Source organism: Lucilia sericata, unplaced genomic scaffold (genome assembly GCF_015586225.1).
Source record: "Lucilia sericata isolate MDLA Ls3-8-SP2 unplaced genomic scaffold, ASM1558622v1 Contig001282F_arrow, whole genome shotgun sequence".
NCBI lineage: Eukaryota > Metazoa > Arthropoda > Insecta > Diptera > Calliphoridae > Lucilia > Lucilia sericata.
The window spans coordinates 57078-83803 of NW_023995233.1; the positions used below are offsets into that span (position 1 = coordinate 57078).

The 26726-nt window shown below is 32.6% G+C and overlaps 2 protein-coding genes across 2 annotated transcripts in view; one reads left to right on the top strand and one right to left on the bottom strand.

Annotated features, from left to right (window-relative positions):
- LOC119610820 (actin-histidine N-methyltransferase) overlaps window positions 1-26726 on the bottom strand; it is a 32380-nt gene that overhangs the window by 1876 nt on the left and 3778 nt on the right. Inside the window, 1 exon segment of the mRNA XM_037966201.1 lies at window positions 1181-1441. Within this exon segment, the coding sequence (XP_037822129.1) occupies window positions 1181-1441 (261 nt within the window).
- LOC119610819 (putative uncharacterized protein DDB_G0277255) lies at window positions 4908-24930 on the top strand. The gene is made up of 3 exons (XM_037966200.1): window positions 4908-4994; window positions 17652-19821; window positions 23457-24930. The coding sequence occupies exons 2-3, from the start codon at window positions 17919-17921 to the stop codon at window positions 24731-24733; spliced, it is 3180 nt and encodes a 1059-aa protein (XP_037822128.1). The 5' UTR covers window positions 4908-4994; window positions 17652-17918; the 3' UTR covers window positions 24734-24930.

A 26726-nucleotide genomic window follows, 5' to 3' on the forward strand; every position in this document is an offset into this window, starting at 1 on the left:
GACTAGACTATAGACTAGACTATAGACTAGACTATAGACTAGACTATAGACTAGACTACAGACTAGACTATAGACTAGACTATAGACTAGACTATAGACTAGACTATAGACTAGACTATAGACTAGACTATAGACTAGACTATAGACTATAGACTAGACTATAGACTAGACTATAGACTAGACTAGACTAGACTATAGACTAGACTATAGACTAGACTATAGACTAGACTATAGACTAGACTATAGACTAGACTATAGACTAGACTATAGACTAGACTATAGACTAGACTATAGACTAGACTATAGACTAGACTATAGACTAGACTATAGACTAGACTATAGACTAGACTATAGACTAGACTATAGACTAGACTATAGACTAGACTATAGACTAGACTATAGACTAGACTATAGACTAGACTATAGACTAGACTATAGACTAGACTATAGACTAGACTATAGACTAGACTATAGACTAGACTATAGACTAGACTATAGACTAGACTATAGACTAGACTAGACTAGACTATAGACTAGACTATAGACTAGACTATAGACTAGACTATAGACTAGACTATAGACTAGACTATAAGACTATAGACTAGACTATAGACTAGGACTATACTAGACTATAGACTACACTATAGACTAGACTATAGACAGGACTATAGAGTAGACTATAGACAGGACTACAGCGTAGACTATAGACTAGACTGTAGACTTGACTGTAGACTAGACTATAGACTAGACTATAGACTAGACTGTAGACTAGACTATAGACTAGACTATAGACTAGACTATAGACTTGACTATAGACTAGACTATAGACTTGACTATAGACTAGACTATAGACTAGACTATAGACTAGACTATAGACTAGACTAGACTAGACTATAGACTTGACTATAAATAGACTAGAATATAGACTACACTATAGACTACACTATAGACTACACTATAGACTACACTATAGACTACACTATAGACTACACTATAGACTACACTATAGACTACACTATAGACCACACTATAGTCTACACTATAGACTAGTCTAGTCTAAAGTACAGACTAGAGTCCAGTCTGTAGTCCGGAATATTGTCAAGACTATAGTCCAACATATAATGCATTATATTGACCAGTCTATAGTCCAGAAAAGTGTAGTTCTTAATTTACTTCTTACCCATTATGAGTCATTAGCTCAGCATTCGAACGATCACCATAATGTATGAAAACCTGTTCGCCCTGCTTAAAGTCCTCCTGAGCTTTGCTCTCCATCTCTTGAGTGTCCACATTAAAGAACGAGGTTATAGTACCATTGCGATGATTAGCCATATCCCAGAAGGGTATAAGAGCAGCAATAGTAGAAGGTGTTTCCTCTCCCGGCAAGGGTTTGGAGCGGGGTATCAAATTTTCACGAGTCATAACAGTAGAAACGGCCCATCTAAAAAAAAAGATGAAAAATAAATTAAAATTCTAAATTAAAAAGTTTAGTAATTTAAAATTAATAGCAGAAATTCCTTGAGGATTAAGGAGAGGTTATCGACAACTTTAGTCTATGAACAAGTTTTATTCAATTTAAAGTTTTTCTTTAGTTTTTAAACAAACCTAAAACTATGTTTTAATTTTAATGGTTTTCCACATGAATGGACAGTTTTATGTTTTTTCTTTTGCCGCATAAAGCGGCATCAGCAAACATCAGCCTCAAACTCATCACTATGATGACTATGATTCTTATCAAATATTAAAAGTCATAACGATAAAAAAAGAACCTGCTTTAACACAACCACAACAAATGTTTAAACTTTGCCTTGGTCTTAATAGCAAAAATACCAAAAGCTAGTTGCCACTAGCCAGCCTTTAAAAGCCTGAATAGGAACATCATGATTATGTTGTCTATTTGCAACATGTTTCCTTTTAAGTTTGTAGAAAATCAACAGTCAAGAATCGTTAGGTTTTTGCTGGAAAACACCAACCAACAAATTAAAAGCAACAGCAACAAACATCCTACTAAAGTTTAATCTTTTAAACCACAAAATTTTAATTTAAAAATTACATAACTATAGACTTGACAATAGACTAGACTATAGACTAGACAATAGACTAGACTATAGACTAGACTATAGATTAGACTATAGACTAGAGTATAGACTAGACTATAGACTAGACTATAGACTAGACTATAGACTAGACTATAGACTAGACTATAGACTAGACTATAGACTAGACTATAGACTAGACTATAGACTAGACTATAGACTAGACTATAGACTAGACTATAGACTAGACTATAGACTAGACTATAGACTAGACTATAGACTAGACTATAGACTAGACTATAGACTAGACTATAGACTAGACTATAGACTAGACTATAGACTAGACTATAGACTAGACTATAGACTAGACTATAGACTAGACTATAGACTAGACTATAGCCTAGACTATAGACTAGACTATAGACTAGACTATAGACTAGACTATAGACTAGACTATAGACTAGACTATAGACTAGACTATAGACTAGACTATAGACTAGACTATAGACTAGACTATAGACTAGACTATAGACTAGACTATAGACTAGACTATAGACTAGACTATAGACTAGGACTATAGACTAGACTATAGACTAGACTATAGACTAGACTATAGACTAGACTATAGACTAGGACTATAGACTAGACTATAGACTAGACTATAGACTAGACTATAGACTAGACTATAGACTAGACTATAGACTAGACTATAGACTAGACTATAGACTAGACTATAGACTAGACTATAGACTAGACTATAGACTAGACTATAGACTAGACTATAGACTAGGACTATAGACTAGACTATAGACTAGACACTAGACTAGACTATAGACTAGACTATAGACTAGACTATAGACTAGACTATAGACTAGACTATAGACTAGGACTATAGACTAGACTATAGACTAGACTATAGACTAGACTATAGACTAGACTATAGACTAGACTATAGACTAGACTATAGACTAGACTATAGACTAGACTATAGACTAGACTATAGACTAGACTATAGACTAGACTATAGACTAGACTATAGACTAGACTATAGACTAGACTATAGACTAGATGTGGCAGATTATTCTTTTATTATTGAATTAATAATAGAAACAATTGAAACGAAATAAATTGCTTGGTCAGAATAGTTTTGTCCCACTGTAGTATATTTTTATATGAAATGTTAACATTTATTAAAACTAACAACTTCCTTCTTAAATACAAAGGAATTAACAAAATTGTGGACAATTGCCTTTATCTAATACAACAATCATTGAAAATTGTTCTCCATAACAAAAAAAAAAAAAAAAACTCACATATTAAAACAAAACTCTTCGAAAAAGAAAAATCTAAAATTAACCCCTTTAGCGAAAATCTAAACATATAAAAAATGGCAAGACAGCAAACAATTTTATGTTATGCCACTATGTAAAGTTTAAAAGTAGTAAAGTATACAACATTGGAATGATCATTTAAACGATTACATTTTAATAAAGTTATCGAATTTTTGGTGTCCATCTCTCAGACTACGAGGCTGAGAACGATCTTTGCTCTTTCCTTTCTTAATTTTGATCTTCATCGATTTACATCGTTTGTTTTAACCTACGCTTAATAATAAGTGAAATTTACAAATATATTTAAAAATTTAAAGAAATAATCAATTGATAAATAAAAGTATTTTTTTAAATAATTTTTAAAATTTTAATTGAGATGAAATAGTTCAAATCCCATTGAAATTTTGCTGAACTAATAAAATTTTAAGTAGCGGAGGTATTAATTAACTTTATTATAAATATTCTACTATTTTAAAGAATTGAGAAAAAACCCAATGAACTATTGGTAAGAATATTAAAATTTTATAAAACGTATGTATCTTATTAAATATAAATAACATCTTATTATAGGGTTTTAATTTTTATCATTAATTGCAAAAAAGGTGTACATAAATAATAGCAGAACTTATGTACCCAGTTTAACGCTCGCTTATATTGACATGACAAATTAAATAAATCTTTTAAACAAAACTTCCAAGATGTCGGATGTAAAAACATGAAAGTGGCCAAAATTTTTAAGCAAAGTACATGAATCAACCTAAATTTATAAAGTTTTCATCATAACCGACAGTTTTCAGCAGTTCCAAAATACCATTTATATCTAAATAATATCATCTAAATAATTTCAATTTAAACATTAAAATTTACAATACCCTTCATCAAAATAAATCACGATGCACGTAATTTAATAGTTGGCACTGTAAGATGTATAAGTGGAAGAGGAAGAATAATTAAAACGACAAAAGAGTACTGTTTTGTGACGTCATCAGATTATGATAAATTGATGAGTATTGATAATGTTAATCTTAATTCAAAAATGTTAATAACATAGATTTGATTATAGTAGCTTAAACTTGAAATTAATGTAATGAATACATTTTGAGAAAGCTTTTTGTTTTTTTTTAACATTACTTATTTGTGCATATAGAGTTTTTTTTTTATATTACAAAAATTGTGTAACATTTTTATATCATGAAAGATAATAATTTTTATAATTCATATGTACAAAGTAATGATGATTCTTTCTAATTTAATTTTTATTAATAATGAAAACTATTTTTTTAAATTTTATTATTAATACTATTATTATTTCATATACTCTAATTTTGATTTCATGAAAATAGTAACTTTTTATAATATAAAACAATTAGAGTATATACAATAATTTTATTAAATTCTAAAATAACTTGAACTAAATATTTTGTATCTATATTAGCATGTATATATATAATGTTTAGTATCGAAAGATACTAGATTATTTGTATATTATTATATATATTTTTTTATAGTCTTGCTAATTATGAATCTAATTCACAGCTTTACCGGTGATTTGAGCTCAAACCATCTACAGCATAAGTAAAGACACCAAAAGGTTATTTCATTGGAAAGTAAACCAGGATTTAAAACAGTGAGTCAGTACATATAATAATATACAATATCATTTTTTTTATATATACATGCAGTCGTATTTAAATATCCTTTTTATATTAAATTACATATACACGTAAATGAATGTTCGTTTATTTTCGTTTTTATATTTTACGTATATAAGATCATATGAAAATTTATTTAATAAATCGTAATTTTAAGAATGTGGAAATTTGAGTAGTTATATTATTAATGGGAATGTTGATATTTAGGCAAAAGTGTAAAATTTAGGAAATACTATGGGAAGATATGAACAAGAACTATTTGGAACACTGGTGTATCTTATGTGATGAAGGGAGGGATTAATTGGAACAGTGTTCATATTGATAAAACATCATTCAATTTTTAAATCCTGTAATAATTTTTTTAAATCCATTTAGTTTCAATAGCAAATCTTAATATAACCATTTTGTTTAATCTTCATTAGTCTTGGAAAGAATAACTTAATATTCTGTTATGTTGTATACCTCATTTTATATGGTCAAGGACCTCCCCAACCCGACGAGCTTAGCCTTTCAAGCTTTCCAAGCATCGACCATTATTAATGAAAAAACAAAAAAAAAACAAGAGAATATAGCTTTCAATGAAACAATCATGCAACGCAACATAGACTATAGACTAGACTATAGACTAGACAATAGACTACACTATAGACTAGACTATAGACTAGACTATACACTAGACTATACACTAGACTATACACTAGACTATACACTAGACTATACACTAGACTATACACTAGACCATACACTAGACTATACACTAGACTATACACTAGACTATACACTAGACTATACACTAAACTATACACTAGACTATACACTAGACTATACTATAGACTATACTATAAACTAGACTATAGACTAAATTATATTTTTGTTTTCAATTAAGAGAAATATTTAAAAGTCTATAAATTGTTCTACAGTACGTATGATTAATATTAATTCACAAGTTATGTTGATAAAATCTTCATAATTTGTTTAATTCTTAAGACATTTCTTTAACTAATAGTGGAAATAAAAGCTTAGATTTCCAGCTATTAAAAAAATAATAAACTACCTTCGACGTCTTCACTAAATTTAAATTACAAAGAAATGAATTCAACATCTCGCTTTTCTAAAATTTTTCTTTAAAGAATTCTCAAAATGCCTTAGCATCTTCTATTCTTATCATTTTCTTTTAAACATTTTCAGTCTTTTCTTCTATGCTCTCATTCAAATATGCAGGATTTCTTGTTTGTTTTCCTTCAATGTAGGTCACTTTAGTTTTTTATAAGATTTAATATAATATTACTCGCTATTATTCGCAGATAACAAAAGCCCAAGGTTTTGTTGGTTTGTCTTGATTGTGTGTGAGTCTTTTAAGACTCGGGCTGTGTTTGTCTAAGAAAATATGATGAAAGTTTTGTTGAGTTTTGTTTGAAATGGAAAAATGTCTTAAAACAATTAAAAAACATTAACTTTTCCTATTACACTTGGGCACTTGTTTGCTGCATATTTGTAGTTGCTATAGAAGAAAAGTAAATGTTTGTAGTTTTTGGTGCTGAAATTAAATTACGCTGAAAATTTTTGCAATTATCCTTATGTAGGCAAATAAGAATTTTTGTTAGAAAATCATTTATGAAAATGAGAGTAATATAAAAAAGGCATTTTTGCTCAAAACATTTAAAGTCTAAAAATTCCTACATTTGTAAATTCTTCTTAAAGTTTAAGAGGGATTTTGTACTCTTTATAAAATCAAAATCTTTAAGACTTCATGTAATTATTCGCATAAATTCCATTAAATTTTTTATCAAATCTTTCAAAAGTTTTTTGAAAAAAACTTTTAGTTGTTGCATTTTTAGAAGACTTTTCTTTAGTATTCACTCATCTACATGCATAAGTTTTGGTAGGCAGTCGCGATAAATTAATTTTCTTAAGACAATATGAAAATAATTAAAAGCTTGAGAAGAAATTTTTCTACAATTAAAATAGTTTGTTAAAACATTTAATATTAAGATAAAATTCTAATTTCATAAAGAAAACAACTAAATTTAAATTTTCTTTTACAAAAACCTATCAAAAATTAGCCAAGTTGTAGACAAATTTCCTAACCAACCCTAAAATTAATATTAATCATACGAACCGATGGACCATTACAAGATTTTTAAATATTACTCTTAACTTTAAGCAAAAATGAGTTTAGTCTAGTTTATTGTCTAATATAGTATAGTCTATAGTATAGTCTATAGTCTAGTCTATAGTCTAGTCTATAGTCTAGTCTATAGTCTAGTCTATAGTCTAGTCTATAGTCTAGTCTATAGTCTAGTCTATAGTCTAGTCTATAGTCTAGTCTATAGTCTAGTCTATAGTCTAGTCTATAGTCTAGTCTATAGTCTAGTCTATAGTCTAGTCTATAGTCTAGTCTATAGTCTAGTCTATAGTCTAGTCTATAGTCTAGTCTATAGTCTAGTCTATAGTCTAGTCTATAGTCTAGTCTATAGTCTAGTCTATAGTCTAGTCTATAGTCTAGTCTATAGTCTAGTCTATAGTCTAGTCTATAGTCTAGTCTATAGTCTAGTCTATAGTCTAGTCTATAGTCTAGTCTATAGTCTAGTCTATTTTTTAGTCTAGTCTATAGTCTAGTCTATAGTCTAGTCTATAGTCTCGTCTATGTCTAGTCTATAGTCTAGTCTATAGTCTAGTCTATAGTCTAGTCTATAGTCTAGTCTATAGTCTAGTCTATAGTCTAGTCTATAGTCTAGTCTATAGTCTAGTCTATAGTCTAGTCTATAGTCTCGTCTATAGTCTAGTCTATAGTCTAGTCTATAGTCTAGTCTATAGTCTAGTCTATAGTCTAGTCTATAGTCTAGTCTATAGTCTAGTCTATAGTTAGTCTATAGTCTAGTTCTATAGTCTAGTCTATAGTATAGTCTATAGTCTAGTCTAAGTTAGTCTATAGTTATCTATAGTTTAGTCTATAGTCTAGTCTCTAGTCTAGTCTATAGTCTAGTCTATAGTTAGTCTATAGTCTAGTCTATAGTCTAGTCTATAGTCTAGTCTATAGTCTAGTCTATAGTCTAGTCTATAGTCTAGTCCTAGTCTATAGTCTAGTCTATAGTCTAGTCTATAGTCTAGTCTATAGTCTAGTCTATAGTCTAGTCTATAGTCTAGTCTATAGTCTAGTCTATAGTCTAGTCTATAGTCTAGTCTATAGTCTAGTCTATAGTCTAGTCTATAGTCTAGTCTATAGTCTAGTCTATAGTCTAGTCTATAGTCTAGTCTATAGTCTAGTCTATAGTCTCTATAGTCTAGTCTATAGTCTAGTCTATAGTCTAGTCTATAGTCTAGTCTATAGTCTAGTCTATAGTCTAGTCTATAGTCTAGTCTATAGTCTAGTCTATAGTCTAGTCTATAGTCTAGTCTATAGTCTAGTCTATAGTCTAGTCTATAGTCTAGTCTATAGTCTAGTCTATAGTCTAGTCTATAGTCTAGTCTATAGTCTAGTCTATAGTCTAGTCTATAGTCTAGTCTATAGTCTAGTCTATAGTCTAGTCTATAGTCTAGTCTATAGTCTAGTCTATAGTCTAGTCTATAGTCTAGTCTATAGTCTAGTCTATAGTATGTCTATAGTCTAGTCTATAGTCTAGTCTATAGTCTAGTCTATAGTCTAGTCTATAGTCTAGTCTATAGTCTAGTCTATAGTCTAGTCTATAGTCTAGTCTATAGTCTAGTCTATAGTCTAGTCTATAGTCTAGTCTATAGTCTAGTCTATAGTCTAGTCTATAGTCTAGTCATAGTCTAGTCTATAGTCTAGTCTATAGTCTAGTCCTATAGTCTAGTCTATAGTCTAGTCTATAGTCTAGTCTATAGTCTAGTCTATAGTCTAGTCTATAGTCTAGTCTATAGTCTAGTCTATAGTCTAGTCTATAGTCTAGTCTATAGTCTAGTCTATAGTCTAGTCTATAGTCTAGTCTATAGTCTAGTCTATAGTCTAGTCTATAGTCTAGTCTATAGTCTAGTCTATAGTCTAGTCTATAGTCTATAGTCTAGTCTATATCTAGTCTATAGTCTAGTCTATAGTCTAGTCTATAGTCTAGTCTATAGTCTAGTCTATAGTCTAGTCTATAGTCTAGTCTATAGTCTAGTCTATAGTCTAGTCTATAGTCTAGTCTATAGTCTAGTCTATAGTCTAGTCTATAGTCTAGTCTATAGTCTAGTCTATAGTCTAGTCTATAGTCTAGTCTATAGTCTAGTCTATAGTTAGTCTATAGTCTAGTCTATAGTCTAGTCTATAGTCTAGTCTATAGTCTAGTCTATAGTCTAGTCTATAGTCTAGTCTATAGTCTAGTCTATAGTCTAGTCTATAGTCTAGTCTATAGTCTAGTCTATAGTCTAGTCTATAGTCTAGTCTATAGTCTAGTCTATAGTCTAGTCTATAGTCTAGTCTATAGTCTAGTCTATAGTCTAGTCTATAGTCTAGTCTATAGTCTAGTCTATAGTCTAGTCTATAGTCTAGTCTATAGTCTAGTCTATAGTCTAAGTAGTATATAGTCTATAGTGCTAGGTCTATCGTGTCAGTCTATAGTTTAGTTCCTATAGTCTAGTCTATAGTGTAGTCTATATGTAGTCTATAGTGTAGTCTATAGTGCTAGTCATAGGTAGTCTAAGTCTATAGTCTATAGTCTAGTATGTCTAGTCTATTAGTCTAGGTCTATAGTCTAGTCTATAGTCTAGTCTTTAGTCTAGTATGTTCTCATCTATTAGTCTAGTCCCATGGGGTCGGCAAACCATGGCTCCGGCGAGCCAAAATGCGTCTCGTTGGATGTGGAGCTGTGGCTCTTTAGTTTCATACACAAATTTGATTTATTTTATACAAAAATATTTGTATGCATATTTAAATCTTTCCGAATCGATATAACGAGCATGTATTAAACTAACAAAACACTTCGGCAAACGTTTGTACAATATACAAACTTTTAACTTTGCTGAATCGTTCTGTACATGAACAAAACAAACAAATACGTTTGTGAGTGAGAAAGAGAAGAACCACAAGTAGCTTATTCGCCTCATTTCCTTGCTTTTATTTGCCCCTACAATTGTACATTTGAGATTAAATCCTCATTGAGCCATTTGAAATTGGTATTGGATCTCTAGAAATGCAGTTGATCAATTTAAAAAGTAAAGCTTTGTGTTGTGGAAAATTGTTAAAGTTTAAAAGCAAGTTGGAAGATTTAGGTAAAAAGCCAACTAACAAATGAAAATTTAGAGTCATTTTTGAAACTTTAAACAATAAAGCCATACAAAACTATCACTCCCATTGAATTTGTTCCATGTACAAGTTAATATTGTAAGAAAATGTTTAATTCTTTAAAGTGTTAATTGAAAAGTTCCCTATAAACGAATGGGGTATCATATCAGTGATCCTACGAGGTGCCATTAGATAAGATGTAAATCATGATCATATCTTCCGAAATTTTCGTGTTTTTCGAATTAAAACATATATTTTGGAAATTTAAAATATAGTAATTAATTAATAATGTGGAGAATTTTGATACAGTTAAATACTAAAAACTTAGTCTATCTCAAAACTTTAAACTTTAATCTTTTTTTTATAAAAAGGTGCAAAAAATTATAAATTTTTATATATTGCACGTTTTAATGACAGTGATCTATGAAAGATTGATATATTTTTGACATAAAATTTTTGCCTATAAATAAGGGACCAGAAAGCGTATTAAGGACCCATCCTTACAAAATTTGGTAATGAAGTTTTGGATCCTATTAAACTTGTTTGTGTTGATTTTCATCACTATACTTGTATTTTAGCCTGTTGTATGTCGGAACTTTCGAAAGTGGACTCCATATGGGGGGATGGGTCAATTTTGAATCCATCCTTATTAAATTTGGTACAGATATTTTTTGTTCTTATAAAACCTGTTTGTGTCGAATTTCGTCGCTTACTGGGATAGGGTCATTTTCTAATGGGGATCTAATATGGGGGGGTAGGATAAATTATGAGCCGATCGTCACCAATTTTGGTAAAATGATTATTGTTCCTGTTTGTGTTGAATTTCGTCATAAAATTGCCATTATTAAGCCAGTTATGAGTGTTAAAATCAAATTTGGAAGATAGATTTTTGTTCTTATACAACTTGTTTATGTCGAATTTCGTCTCTATACTGCTACTGTTAAGTCAATTATGATCGTTAGAGTAATTTTCTGAATTGGGGTTGGTCAATTATGTTTCAATGACCGCAATACATCACAGTAAATTTTTTGTTTGTATAAAAAAAATTGTGCAAAATTTTATCTCGATTGCTGCCTAATTATATCACTGTCGCTCCACTCTAATAAACTAAACAAATTAAAATTCTAAAAGTGTATGTAGTCAAAAATCTATAAGAAAGATTCCTTGCAGAATCGTCTTGTTTGAAGTGAATTCATAAAGTATTTGTAATGTTTTAATAAACAAACATTTTGTGGCTCTTTTAAAACCCATGTTTAGTAAACTGTAAATTTTGGCTCTTCAGACTCAAAAGTTTGCCGACCCCTGGTCTAGTCTATAGTCTAATGTCTAGTCTGTAATCTAGTCTATAGTTTAGACTGTAGTCTCTCTATATTTTAAAAATTTCTTGAATTAAACCGTAAAACACACAATTTAGTTTAATTTTATTGTTAATGGAAAAAATAAATATGTTTACTTTAACATATATTTATTGTTTAATGTATAAATGTGAGAATTATGGTAATAGTATATTGAATCTTAAAACCATTAAGTTAATTTTAAATAGTTGAAGTGTAAACAGGGTTATAAACAAGTTTATATTACAATTGCTTTAAGGCATTCTGGGAAAACTAACAAACTACCAATATTTGTATAAACATACGTATAAAACAAAACTAGATTAACACACACACACAGATTTCAATTTAAACGTAAAGATAAATAAGGATTTTTTATAGTTCGAGAAATAATTAAAGGTATCAGTATGTTAACCACTGGCAGACTTTTCTAACTAACAGATTTTTGTTTCATATTTTATTGTTATACCTTTAACTATTTTCCCTGCTGTTTACAGTTGCTCATAGTCATTTAGTTTATTACTTTAGTGTTACTGTTTTCATATACACTTTGGTTTTAATAATGAAAACTTAAATGCATTTAAATCATACAGCATTTATTGCTGATATTAAAAACGTACATACACACAGCTAAATTTACACCCTCCTGTTATCCACTAGATATTCTATCACCACAAATATATACACACCAGTAATTGAAACCTACATATAGAACCATTAAGGCATAAATGATACAGAGTTGTAGATATTACAGTGAAATAGAATAGAAACAGTACATAGAAACTATTTAAATATCTGTAGCAAATTTTATGAAACGGATATTATGAAACTTGGCTCTACTTCTTATAGGAAACAGCAGCTTCTCCTTTTAGTGATTTGGCAAACCAACTCTTTCTAGAGAAATCTGGGGCAAAACTGCGGCAACAGAAAGCTTTCGAAATACATATCAATATTACATCATATAATTTGAATGGATATTTCAATCGTGTACGCTTTCTAAAAAGATATGGTTTAAGATATAACGCCTTGGCTTGTGACTTTGCTAGTAGCACAGCTTAACACCCTGTTACTGACATATTGGTTCTAGAATTCTCTAGACATTAAAGAACATCGGTTGTGACACCGTGGATCCTTGATAAATTGAATTGCAATTAAGGTACTTCGTAAAATTTGTTCCAACAAAATGAATTCATTCCTTTTAATAACTGACCTCTTTTCACTACACTGCTCCATCGTAGTAGTTCTCCTACTATAAAACACTGAACTCGTTATATTTTTCAGTAATTGAAGTCTTAAATGAATGTTGTAGTAGCATGGTTATTAGTGGTGATAGTTAAAATATTTTCTAGTAACTCAAGTATTTTCTTCTGCTCTTTTGCAATCACAAAATTTAGTTAGTTTTGCAATTTTATCTGCTCCTTTTTCAAATTACTTGCAAAAAAATACCACTCTACGTTAAAAATGTAATAGACAAGGGTGAAGAAATTATAAAAAAAAAAATCACGAAGAAAATAACATTCGAAAACAACGAAGCGTAAGAAAAGGAAATTAAATAATCACAATTTTATACAAATTGTTAATAACCACGATATAAGAAAAATTGGAGACACCACGAAAGTACTTTCAAGTGTAAAGAGGACTTTGCATGAAGTAATTACACTCTGGGTTAAAAATAAAATAATTAATTTAAAATTGTATAAACAGAAGACTAGTTTCTAACAATTTTCAGATCATTTATTTGGGGCTAAAAAGACTATGGACTAGACAAGAGACTAGACTAGGGACTACACTAAAGACTAGATTAGAAACTAGACTAGAGACTAGACTATATACTAGACTATAGACTAGACTACAGACTATAGACTAGACTATAGACTAGACTATAGACTATAGACTAGACTATAGACTAGACTATAGACTAGACTATAGACTAGACTATAGACTAGACTATAGACTAGACTATAGACTAGACTATAGACTAGACTATAGACTACACTATAGACTACACTATAGACTACACTATAGACTAGACTATAGACTACACTATAGACTAGACTATAGACTAGACTATAGACTAGACTATGGACTAGACTATAGACTAGACTATAGACTAGACTATAGACTAGGCTATAGACTAGACTATAGACTAGATTATAGACTAGACTATAGACTAGACTATAGACTAGACTATAGACTAGACTATAGACTAGACTATAGACTAGACTATAGACTAGACTATAGACTAGACTATAGACTAGACTATAGACTAGACTATAGACTAGACTATAGACTAGACTATAGACTAGACTATAGACTAGACTATAGACTAGACTATAGACTAGACTATAGACTAGACTATAGACTTGACTATAGACTTGACTATAGACTAGACTATAGACTAGACTATAGACTAGACTATAGACTAGACTATAGAATAGACTATAGACTAGACTATAAACTAGACTATAGACTAGACTATAGACTAGACTATAGACTAGACTATAGACTAGACTAGACTAGACTATAGACTAGACTATAGACTAGACTATAGACTAGACTATAGACTAGACTATAGACTAGACTATAGACTAGACTATAGACTAGACTATAGACTAGACTATAGACTAGAGTATAGACTAGACTATAGACTAGATAGACTATAGACTAGACTATAGACTAGAGTATAGACTAGACTATAGACTAGACTATAGACTAGACTATAGACTAGAGTATAGACTAGACTATAGACTAGACTATAGACTAGACTATAGACTAGACTATAGACTAGACTATAGACTAGACTATAGACTAGACTATAGACTAGATTATAGACTAGACTAGACTAGACTATAGACTAGACTATAGACTAGACTATAGACTAGACTATAGACTAGACTATAGACTAGACTATAGACTAGACTATAGACTAGACTAGACTAGACTATAGACTAGACTATAGACTAGACTATAGACTAGACTATAGACTAGACTATAGACTAGACTATAGACTAGACTATAGACTAGACTATAGACTAGACTATAGACTAGACTATAGACTAGACTATAGACTAGACTATAGACTAGACTATAGACTAGACTATAGACTAGACTATAGACTAGACTATAGACTAGACTATAGACTAGACTATAGACTAGACTATAGACTAGACTATAGACTAGACTATAGACTAGACTATAGACTAGACTATAGACTAGACTATAGACTAGACTATAGACTAGACTATAGACTAGACTAGACTAGACTATAGACTAGACTATAGACTAGACTATAGATTAGACTAGTCTATAGTCTAGACTAGACTATAGACTAGACTATAGACTAGACTATAGACTAGACTATAGACTAGACTATAGACTAGACTATAGACTAGACTATAGACTAGACTATAGACTAGACTATAGACTAGACTATAGACTAGACTATAGACTAGACTATAGACTAGACTATAGACTAGACTATAGACTAGACTATAGACTAGACTATAGACTAGACTATAGACTAGACTATAGACTAGACTATAGACTAGACTATAGACTAGACTAGAGACTAGACTATAGACTAGACTATAGACTAGACTATAGACTAGACTATAGACTAGACTATAGACTAGACTATAGACTAGACTATAGACTAGACTATGACTAGACTATAGACTAGACTATAGACTAAGCTATAGGACTAGACTATAGACTGAACTATAGACTAGACTATAAGAACTAGAATATAGACTAGACTATAGACTAGACTATAGACTAGACTATAGACTAGACTATAGACGAGACATAGACTAGACTATAGACTAGACTATAGACTAGACTATAGACTAGACTATAGACTAGACTATAGACTAGACTATAGACTAGACTATAGACTAGACTATAGACTAGACTATAGACTAGACTATAGACTAGACTATAGACTAGACTATAGACTAGACTATAGACTAGACTATAGACGACTATAGACTAACTATAGACTAGACTATAGACTAGACTATAGACTAGACTATAGACTAGACTATAGACTAGTACTATAGACTAGACTTAGACTAGACTATAGACTAACATAGACTAGACTATAGACTAGACTATAGACTAGACTATAGACTAGACTATAGACTAGACTATAGACTAGACTATAGACTAGACTATAGACTAGACTATAGACTAGACTATAGACTAGACTATAGACTAGACTATAGACTAGACTATAGACGACTATAGACTAGACTATAGACTAGACTATAGACTAGACTATAGAATAGACTATAGACTAGACTATAGACTAGACTATAGACTAGACTATAGACTAGACTATAGAATAGACTATAGACTAGACTATAGACTAGACTATAGAATAGACTACAGACTGGACTATAGACTATAGACTAGACTACAGACTAGACTATAGAATAGACTACAGACTAGACTATAGTCTAGACCAGTCATGGGCAAACACATACCACCATGTGTATATTTGTGTGCGTTAAGCAGCAGAGAGATGACTGCACGTTATAACAAAATGGTGGTACACTGAGAAAAGTTTTGAAATTTGTTTTCTATTGCAAATACTTTTTACGACGAGAAAAACTCATGAACTTTTGGGCATTTTAAACAAAAATGGAATAAAGGGAAAGAGTTTTTCATTTAAGAAAAGTAGTAGTATTTTTAAAAAGTAGTATTAAATAAAACTACTGAAATATCATTAAGAAAATCACGACTTTCTATTCGATTTCGAACTTTTAAGGGATATTACCGAGATATAAACTGAACTTAATTTAAAGTTCAACTAATCTATCCAAATCAATATTTCCTTTATATTCGTTAATACGCAATAAGTCACCAATGTGTTGATCGGTTAACCTTTTAATTGCAACAACTTTACTTTTCTGTCATGTCCCCTAAGGTCATTTAAGGGTCCATGGCAAGTTTCATAATGCCTTTTCAAAAAAAATAAAGCTTTTCTACATATAATTTTATAACATACGACGCATTGTGCCTCACCGTCCATGTTTCCTATAAAAAAGAAATCATTTTCCCAATTTATATCAAACATTTTGCTAGGTGTAATAAAAGAGAAAAAATCATAAGCATAAAAAAATCCGCAACGTGATCTTGCTTCTACAAAAGCTGAGCAGCAACTGATTTGATTTTGATCTCTGAGATCGTAACAAAGCAACAAACAAGTGGTCATTTTAGTAAAACACAGACACACTAATACACACAAGCTTATAGTGTAGGTGTGTCAACAAAGCGTCAGCAGAATTTCTTGGCCTATGCACGCGTGCATTAGAATTTCAGTTTTGCTCGTGACTGGTCTAGACTAAACTACAGACTATAAACTAGACTATAGACTAGACTAGACTAGACTATAGTCTAGACTAAACTATAGACTATAAACTAGACTATAGACTAGACTAAAATATAGACTAGATTATACTATAGGCTAGTCTAAACTATAGACTAGACTAAACTATAGACTAGACCATAGACTAGACTATATACTACACTAAAGACCAGACTCATGTTCTGAAATTCAACTCAAAACTAATTAAATATGTTTTATTGTGAGTTAAGTACTTATATTTATTTTATAATTAACATTTTGAAGTCAGTTCCAAGTACCTTTTGCCTTTTTTTCTATTTTTCCTGACTTATTTTCACTTTAATTATGATAAAATGTTATAGCAAGAGAAAATAGAAAAAATAACATAAATCATTACAGTAAACAACACTAATTATGGACTTCATCATCATAATAATGACAATAATATTAGCAGGGAAAGAAAATGGTCAAAAGAAAATATTGAATAAAAAAAATGATAACTTATTATGCAGAAAGAAATAGTTATAAGAAGATTAAATTTTAAGAGTAGTTGGCAAATAATAACAAAATAATTAAGAATGTAGAAAAAAGAGAAACTAAAAAGGAATAATAGAATGTGTTTAAAACTAAGTTGGAAGGACCAATAAATGAAATATTACTAATTGATGACGAAAGAGTTTTTTTAACTTAACTATTTAATGAAAATTTTAAATTAATTTCTTTATAGATTCTACAAACCGCCGCTTCTTTGGTAGTGGATGATGGCATCCATTCGGAGGCTTTAACTTTAGGACAACCCGAATATGCCAATGGCAATGCTCAAAGAAGACGTCCTGGTAACCGCAAACGTAAACGAAGACCTCAATCATCAACAACAGCTGAGGGAGATGACAGCCCTACAGCCTCTAATGCAACCCCCTATTGGCGTGGTCAAGTCGAAGATGATAAGGAAGAGAAAACCTCTGCCACCAAAAAACAAGACCCTGAAGGAAATATGCGTCCTTCTCTACAGGCTTCTTTCAAAAGACGTAAACAACCCACCATAAAAGAACCCTTGGCAGCCTTAGAAAAAGAACAGAAACTCTACGAAATGCGCAATAAACCGGAAAGCTCTACTGAAGGAAACACTGTAAATCGTAATTCGGCCAATTTAAAGAATATTTTAAAAAATAGTGGTGGCTTAAGTTTGAGTGAGATACTACAACAGAAAAATCTTTCTCTCGATGATTTGCTTAAAGGTAAACAGAATGCTTTGCAAGCTTTACAGACAACAGCCAGCTCACCGCAGGAGAAGGTAAATCATGCCAAATATCCCTCATTTAAGGCCAACTATAAGCCGAATACGAGCAATAATAAACAAAGCGAAAGTAGTTCAGAGGATGTCTATAATTCAAAGGAGAAATCCAAGTTGACCGCTTTGCATAGACTCAAATTATTTGGCAGTTCTTCAAGACCCTCGGGCATACAAGTGGGTTTAGCTGATCATTTGACTACACGCAAGAGGGAAGGTGGCTTATATTCCTCAACTACCAGCACAACCACAACCACTACCACGCCAAAACCTTCTACCACCAAAATACCTTTATACAAGAAAATCTTACATCAAAGACCCACTTTGAAGCCGACATTTTTGTTAAAGAACACCGCTATAATGGCCAGTAACCAACCGCATAGAGTGGTTAACTCCTGGGATAGTAAAGAGCAAATAGAGGAAGAACCAGCTGACATGAAAGAGCAGGAAGATGAAATACAACAAATGCAGGAAGACGATTGGAAAGTAGTACCACCAAGTATGCAGATATTTAGCACTAAACCGCCAGAATCTACAGAAACAACTACCTGGAAATGGGAAACAACTATGGCTCCCACTACTACTACCAGCACCACCAGTTCCACTACCACAACTTCAGCAAAACCTATAACAGAGAAAGCCACCAACCGAGATTTAACCACCTCTACCAGAAGAATGTATACCAGCACCAGAGGTTCAGGAAGGACCACTTTTCGTTACACAACTTCGACCACTACACCAGCTACGACAAGCACCAGCACCACCTCAACAACAACTACAACCACCACCACTACAACAACACCTTTACCTATGACAACAACCAGCACAACCTCGACAACAACCGCCAGCAGCAGCACCATGAATTTAACACCCAAAGCTAATCTTAATCTCAATACTGAAGATCTACGTGAACGTATACAAGAAACACTGCTAAAAAATCTCATAGAAAAAGAAGATTCGTTTAAGAAATCCTCTTCAGGCGAGGAAAACGATCATGAGGAAAACGATGATGATGAAGATGATTTGGAAAATTTCTTTGAGGAAACTATTAAACCCAAAACAACAAAATATTTTGAGACATCCACCATTACTACAAGAATGAAACAGTATACGCCTTCCTTATACTCCCACACTAGTTCAACTGCCCCTCCAACACCTTCCACAACACCCACAGCTAATCCCAACATTATACCCGATTTTGATAATGTAGACGATCGTACTGATCTTTTGGAGCTAATAGAAGATCGTCGTTCGGGCAATAGATTATTTAAGGTTTTGGAACAACGTAATATGACTTTAGAGGAATTAATAGAACATCGTAAACGTGGCTCTAGCCAACTACATTTAGCTACCATAGTTGAGACACCCTCACGTTTTTATCCCGACAAAAAGGTTGTTCTACAAGATAACATGGATATTGTTACGGCCTTTGAAAATTTTCCCCACTTTAATTTGCTCAACTTGAAAAGTGTTAAACCGGATGATATTAAAACCGATTCGCAGGGTTCCAGTTATTTTACCTCCATCATTGATATAGAGCCCACCGATGAGGTGTATAGGAAACGCAATGGTGGCCACGGAGGAATAATAGGAGAGCTGGATAAAGGTGCGTCAACTTATATAAGCAATCGTTTGGATCGTAAACGTCATTTAAGGGGATCACGTAGATATAGTGATTCTTCTACTAGGCGCAACAGACGCCAGTAATTTGCAAAGAAAATATAATTTTTAATTTCTTTTAAATTTGTGGTGCAAAGCTGTTGCTGCTGCTGGAGCGGTTGTCAGTGGAAGCTGTTTTCAAGATTATAATTTATACAAGATTTTACAAATAATACAGAATTTAATTAACCCACTTTGGAAGCCGCTTAAGCAGCAGTCAATAGCTCTACACCTATTTAAAAGAAACAAGTAAGTTTTGAAGATTAATGAAAGATGTGGAACTAAACTTGAACTAACCTAGCACAGAACAAGAACAGAACCAAAACTGAACTAGAAGAGAACTGGAACAAACTTTAACAGAACTAGAACAGAACTAGAACTGGACTAGACCTACTAGAAACTAGAACTGAACTAGAACTGAACTAGAACTGAACTAGAACTGAACTAGAACTGAACTAGAACTGAACTAGAACTGAACTAGAACTGAACTAGAACTGAACTAGAATGAACTAGAACTGAACTAGAACTGAACTAGAACTGAACTAGAACTGAACTAGAACTGAACTAGAACTGAACTAGAACTGAACTAGAACTGAACTAGAACTGAACTAGAACTGAACTAGAACTGAACTAGAACTGAACTAGAACTGAACTAGAACTGAACTAGAACTGAACTAGAACTGAACTAGAACTGAACTAGAACTGAACTAGAACTGAACTAGAACTGAACTAGAACTGAACTAGAACTGAACTAGAACTGAACTAGAACTGAACTAGAACTGAACTAGAAACTGAACTAGAACTGAACTAGAACTGAACTAGAACTGAACTAGAACTGAACTAGAACTGAACTAGAACTGAACTAGAACTGAACTAGAACTGAACTAGAACTGAACTAGAACTGAACTAGAACTGAACTAGAACTGAACTAGAACTGAACTAGAACTGAACTAGAACTGAACTAGAACTGAACTAGAACTGAACTAGAACTGAACTAGAACTGAACTAGAACTGAACTAGAACTGAACTAGAACTGAACTAGAACTGAACTAGAACTGAACTAGAACTGAACTAGAACTGAACTAGAACTGAACTAGAACTGAACTAGAACTGAACTAGAACTGAACTAGAACTGAACTAGAACTGAACTAGAACTGAACTAGAACTGAACTAGAACTGAACTAGAACTAGAACTGAACTAGAACTGAACTAGAACTGAAATAGAACTGAACTAGAACTGAACTAGAACTGAACTAGAACTGAACTAGAACTGAACTAGAACTGAACTAGAACTGAACTAGAACTGAACTAGAACTGAACTAGAACTGAACTAGAACTGAACTAGAACTGAACTAGAACTGAACTAGAACTGAACTAGAACTGAACTAGAACTGAAATAGAACTGAACTAGAACTGAACTAGAACAGACTAGAACAGAACTAGAACAGAACTAGAACAGAACTAGAACAGAACTAGAACAGAACTAGAACAGAACTAGAACAGATCTAGAACAGAACTAGAACAGAACTAGAACTAGAACTAGAACAGAACTAGAACTAGAACAGAACTAGAACAGAACTAGAACAGAACTAGAACAGAACTAGAACAGAACTAGAACAGAACTAGAACAGAACTAGAACAGAACTAGAACAGATCTAGAACAGAACTAGAACAGAACTAGAACAGAACTAGAACAGAACTAGAACAGAACTAGAACAGAACTAGAACAGAACTAGAACAGAACTAGAACAGAACTAGAACAGAACTAGAACAGAACTAGAACAGAACTAGAACAGAACTAGAACAGAACTAGAACAGAACTAGAACTGAACTAGAACTGAACTAGAACTAGAACTGAACTAGAACTGAACTAGAACTGAACTAGAACTGAACTAGAACTGAACTAGAACTGAACTAGAACTAGAACTAGACTGAACTAGAACTGAACTAGAACTGAACTAGAACTGAACTAGAACTGAACTAGAACTGAACTAGAACTGAACTAGAACTGAACTAGAACTGAACTAGAACTGAACTAGAACTAGACTGAACTAGAACTAGAACTAGAACTGAACTAGAACTGAACTAGAACTGAACTAGAACAGAACTAGAACAGAACTAGAACAGAACTAGAACAGAACTAGAACAGAACTAGAACAGAACTAGAACAGAACTAGAACAGAACTAGAACTAGAACTGAACTAGAACTGAACTAGAACTGAACTAGAACTGAACTAGAACTGAACTAGAACTGAACTAGAACTGAACTAGAACTGAACTAGAACTGAACTAGAACTGAACTAGAACTGAACTAGAACTGAACTAGAACTGAACTAGAACTGAACTAGAACAAAACTAGAACAAAACTAGAACAGAACTAGAACAAAACTAGAACAGAACTAGAACAGAACTAGAACTGAACTAGAACAGAACTAGAACAGAACTAGAACTGAACTAGAACAGAACTAGAACTGAACTAGAACTGAACTAGAACTGAACTAGAACTGAACTAGAACTGAACTAGAACTGAACTAGAACAGAACTAGTACAGAACTAGAACAGAACTAGAACAGAACTAGAACAGAACTAGAACAGAACTAGAACAGAACTAGAACTAGAACTGAACTAGAACTGAACTAGAACTGAACTAGAACTGAACTAGAACTGAACTAGAACTGAACTAGAACTGAACTAGAACTGAACTAGAACTGAACTAGAACTGAACTAGAACTGAACTAGAACTGAACTAGAACTGAACTAGAACTGAACTAGAACTGAACTAGAAACTGAACTAGAACTGAACTAGAACTGAACTAGAACTGAACTAGAACTGAACTAGAACTGAACTAGAACTGAACTAGAACTGAACTAGAACTGAACTAGAACTGAACTAGAACTGAACTAGAACTGAACTAGAACTGAACTAGAACTGAACTGACTTGAACTAGAACTGAACTAGAACTGAACTAGAACTGAACTAGAACTGAACTAGAACTGAACTAGAACTGAACTAGAACTGAACTAGAACTGAACTAGAACTAGAACTGAACTAGACTGAACTAGAACTGAAATAGAACTGAACTAGAACTGACTAGAACTGAACTAGAACAGAACTAGAACAGAACTAGAACAGAACTAGAACAGAACTAGAACAGAACTAGAACAGAACTAGAACAGAACTAGAACAGAACTAGAACAGAACTAGAACTGAACTAGAACTGAACTAGAACTGAACTAGAACTGAACTAGAACTGAACTAGAACTGAACTAGAACTGAAACTAGAACTGAACTAGAACTGAACTAGAACTGAACTAGAACTGAACTAGAACTGAACTAGAACTGAACTAGAACTGAACTAGAACTGAACTAGAACTGAACTAGAACTGAACTAGAACTGGACTAGAAACTGAACTACAACTGAATAGAACTGAACTAGAACTGAACTAGAACTGAACTAGAACTGAACTAGAACTGAACTAGTACTGAACTAGAACAGAACTAGAACTGAACTAGAAATAAATTTCCAATTTCTTTTACTCTTTAATTCATTGCTTTTTTTATTTATTTGTTCTCCTTTTTAGCTTCTCTACTGCCAGATCGTTCAGAAAAGTCTTTAGGTTTCTTCCCCTCTTGGAAAACTTTAGCGTTAGCCTCTTTAGGCAACAGTAATAAAAATAATAAAGATGCTGACAATAAGCGTAACGCCAACAGAAACCCCTACTATTTGCAGCAACCAAAAATGCTACTCGAAAACAATTCTAATAATGACGAAAATGAGGCAGATGACGATGAAGATTTATATGATATAAAAGAAAATGAACTTACTCTTATGGCTCATGATGAGGAAGACAATGAAGACGATTATCAGGCACAAAATCCCATACAAGCGGCAGTACGCTTGCCCGAACAAACAGCAGAAGCTATAGAAAATGAAGTGGCCAGAGCCCATGATTTAGTTGATCTTGAATTATCGGGTCATGGTTTTAAAAGAAGACCACAAGCACCTGGGGCTTTAGCTCACAGTCATAGACATGGTAGTTTTTATACCAATATGCCACCGGGCATTAAGTCCGCCATAGTGGCTAGTGCCACTATAGTCTTAACAGCTTTGGTAACTTTTATGGTAATATTTGCCGTTTGCAAATGGAAACAACGTAGACATCGTATGTCGAATATTATGAAATCTTATAATGCCATGAAAAGTAAATTACCCACTATAGCTACAACAGCAACGGGTGCTGCAGTGGCAAGTACTAATAGCAGCACAAATCCCAATTCCAGACGTTCTTCATTAAGAGAAATGCAAGATTTATTAGGGGGTAGTGGTTTATCGGTAGCAGCCACCATAACCACCACCTCCAGCGGAGTGCCAAATACACCCATACATCATCAGCATCACAATTTAACACCCTCACCACAACTTACAAACTCCTCCCAAGCAACAACAATGTTGGCCGGTAATTGCAGTAAAAACATCAACAACTTTTACAACCACCAAACTAACAACAGCAATAGCAATAACAACTCTAGTAATAACAGCAACAGCAGCTGTGGCCTGAGGCCATTACAACGACAAAGTTCATTATTATTTCAGCGTTCATTTAACCAAAACCACACTAACTCATCACATAACCAACTCAGTAACAGTAACAACGATAAACCCACAAATCTGTCCATTTTAAGTGGCTGTAATTTGTTGGATCTTAAACGTAACAATAAGATGAACGGCTCTACCACCTCATTAAGTTTTTCGCTGACGAGTGGTCATAATATTTCCAACTCCCACATAAACACCATGGATGCCAATTCACCCGAAGTGCAAGAATATTTATTTGATACTTTAAGAAATTCATATTAAAATGATTTAAAGTTTTTTTTTAAACGAATGTGATGAGGAAATAAAGAGAATTGTTTTCTGTGGTATTTTTCTTAATTAAAAAAACACAAACTTTAGCAAATTAAATTAAGAGAAAGCAAAAGGATAAAAGAGAAACAGTCGATAAGGCGAATGCTTAAAATAATCTAAAATAACATCATGATAAGCAAAAAGTGTACTAGTGCTGTTCTAGTTCTATTCTAGTTCTGTTCTAGTTCTGTTTCTAGTTCTGTTCTAGTTCTGTTCTAGTTCTGTTCTAGTTCTGTTCTAGTTCTGTTCTAGTTCTGTTCTAGTTCTGTTCTAGTTCTGTTCTAGTTCTGTTCTAGTTCTGTTCTAGTTCTGTTCTAGTTCTGTTCTAGTTCTGTTCTAGTTCTGTTCTAGTTCTGTTCTAGTTCTGTTCTAGTTCTGTTCTAGTTCTGTTCTAGTTCTGTTCTAGTTCTGTTCTAGTTCTGTTCTAGTTCGGTTCTAGTTCTGTTCTAGTTCTGTTCTAGTTCTGTTCTAGTTCTGTTCTAGTTCTGTTCTAGTTCTGTTCTAGTTCTGTTCTAGTTCTGCTCTAGTTCTCTAGTTCTGTTCTAGTTCTAGTTCTGTGTTCTAGTTCTGTTCTAGTTGTGTTCTAGTTCTGTTCTAGTTCTGTTCTAGTTCTGTTCTAGTTCTGTTCTAGTTCTGTTCTAGTTCTGTTCTAGTTCTGTTCTAGTTCTGTTCTAGTTCTGTTCTAGTTCTGTTCTAGTTCTGTTCTAGTTCTGTTCAAGTTCTTTCTAGTTCTGTTTCTAGTTCTGTTCTAGTTCTTTCTAGTTCTGTTCTAGTTCTGTTCTAGTTCTGTTCTAGTTCTGTTCTAGTTCTGTCTAGTTTGTTCTAGTTCTGTTAGTTCTGTTCTAGTTCTGTTCTAGTTCTGTTTCTAGTTTCTGTTCTAGTTTCTGTTCTAGTTCTGTTCTAGTTCTGTTCTAGTTCTGTTCTAGTTTCTGTTCTAGTTCTGTTCTAGTTTTGTTCTAGTTCTTTCTAGTCTGTTCTAGTTCTGTTCTAGTTCTGTTCTAGTTCTGTTCTAGTTCTGTTCTAGTTCTGTTCTAGTTCTGTTCTAGTTCTGTTCTAGTTCTGTTCTAGTTCTGTTCTAGTTCTGTTCTAGTTCTGTTCTAGTTCTGTTCTAGTTCTGTTCTAGTTCTGTTCTAGTTCTGTTCTAGTTCTGTTCTAGTTTCTAGTTCTGTTCTAGTTCTGTTCTAGTTCTGTTCTAGTTCTGTTCTAGTTCTGTTCTAGTTCTGTTCTAGTTCTGTTCTAGTTCTGTTCTAGTTCTGTTCTAGTTCTGTTCTAGTTCTGTTCTAGTTCTGTTCTAGTTTCTGTTCTAGTTCTGTTCTAGTTCTGTTCTAGTTCTGTTCTAGTTCTGTTCTAGTTCTGTTCTAGTTCTGTTCTAGTTCTGTTCTAGTTCTGTTCTAGTTCTGTTCTAGTTCTGTTCTAGTTCTGTTCTAGTTCTGTTCTAGTTCTGTTCTAGTTCTGTTCTAGTTCTGTTCTAGTTCTGTTCTAGTTCTGTTCTAGTTCTGTTCTAGTTGTTCTAGTTTCTAGTTTTGATCTAGTTCTGTTCTAGTTCTGTTCTGTTTTCTAGTTCTGTTCTAGTGTTCTGTTCTAGTTCTGTTCTAGTTCTGTTTCTAGTTCTGTTCTAGTTCTGTTCTATTTCTAGTTCTAGTTTCTAGTTCTGTTCTAGTTCTGTTCTAGTTCTGTTCAGTTCTGTTCTAGTTCTGTTCTAGTTCTGTTCTAGTTCTGTTCTAGTTCTGTTCTAGTTCTGTTCTAGTTCTGTTCTAGTTCTGTTCTAGTTTCTGTTCTAGTTCTGTTCTAGTTCTGTTCAAGTTCTGTTCTAGTTCTGTTCTAGTCTGTTCTAGTTCTGTTCTAGTTTCTGTTCTAGTTCTGTTCTAGTTCTATTCTAGTTCTGTTCTAGTTCTGTTCTAGTTTCTGTTCTAGTTCTGTTCTAGTTTGTTCTAGTTCTGTTCTA

Bases quoted from the DNA above. Each gene is read 5' to 3' on its own strand.
- LOC119610819 (XM_037966200.1), top strand. From the start codon at position 17,919: ATGCGTCCTTCTCTACAGGCTTCTTTCAAAAGACGTAAACAACCCACC. The intron at 19,822-23,456 runs GTGCGTCAACTT...TCTCCTTTTTAG, and splicing joins AATAGGAGAGCTGGATAAAG to CTTCTCTACTGCCAGATCGT.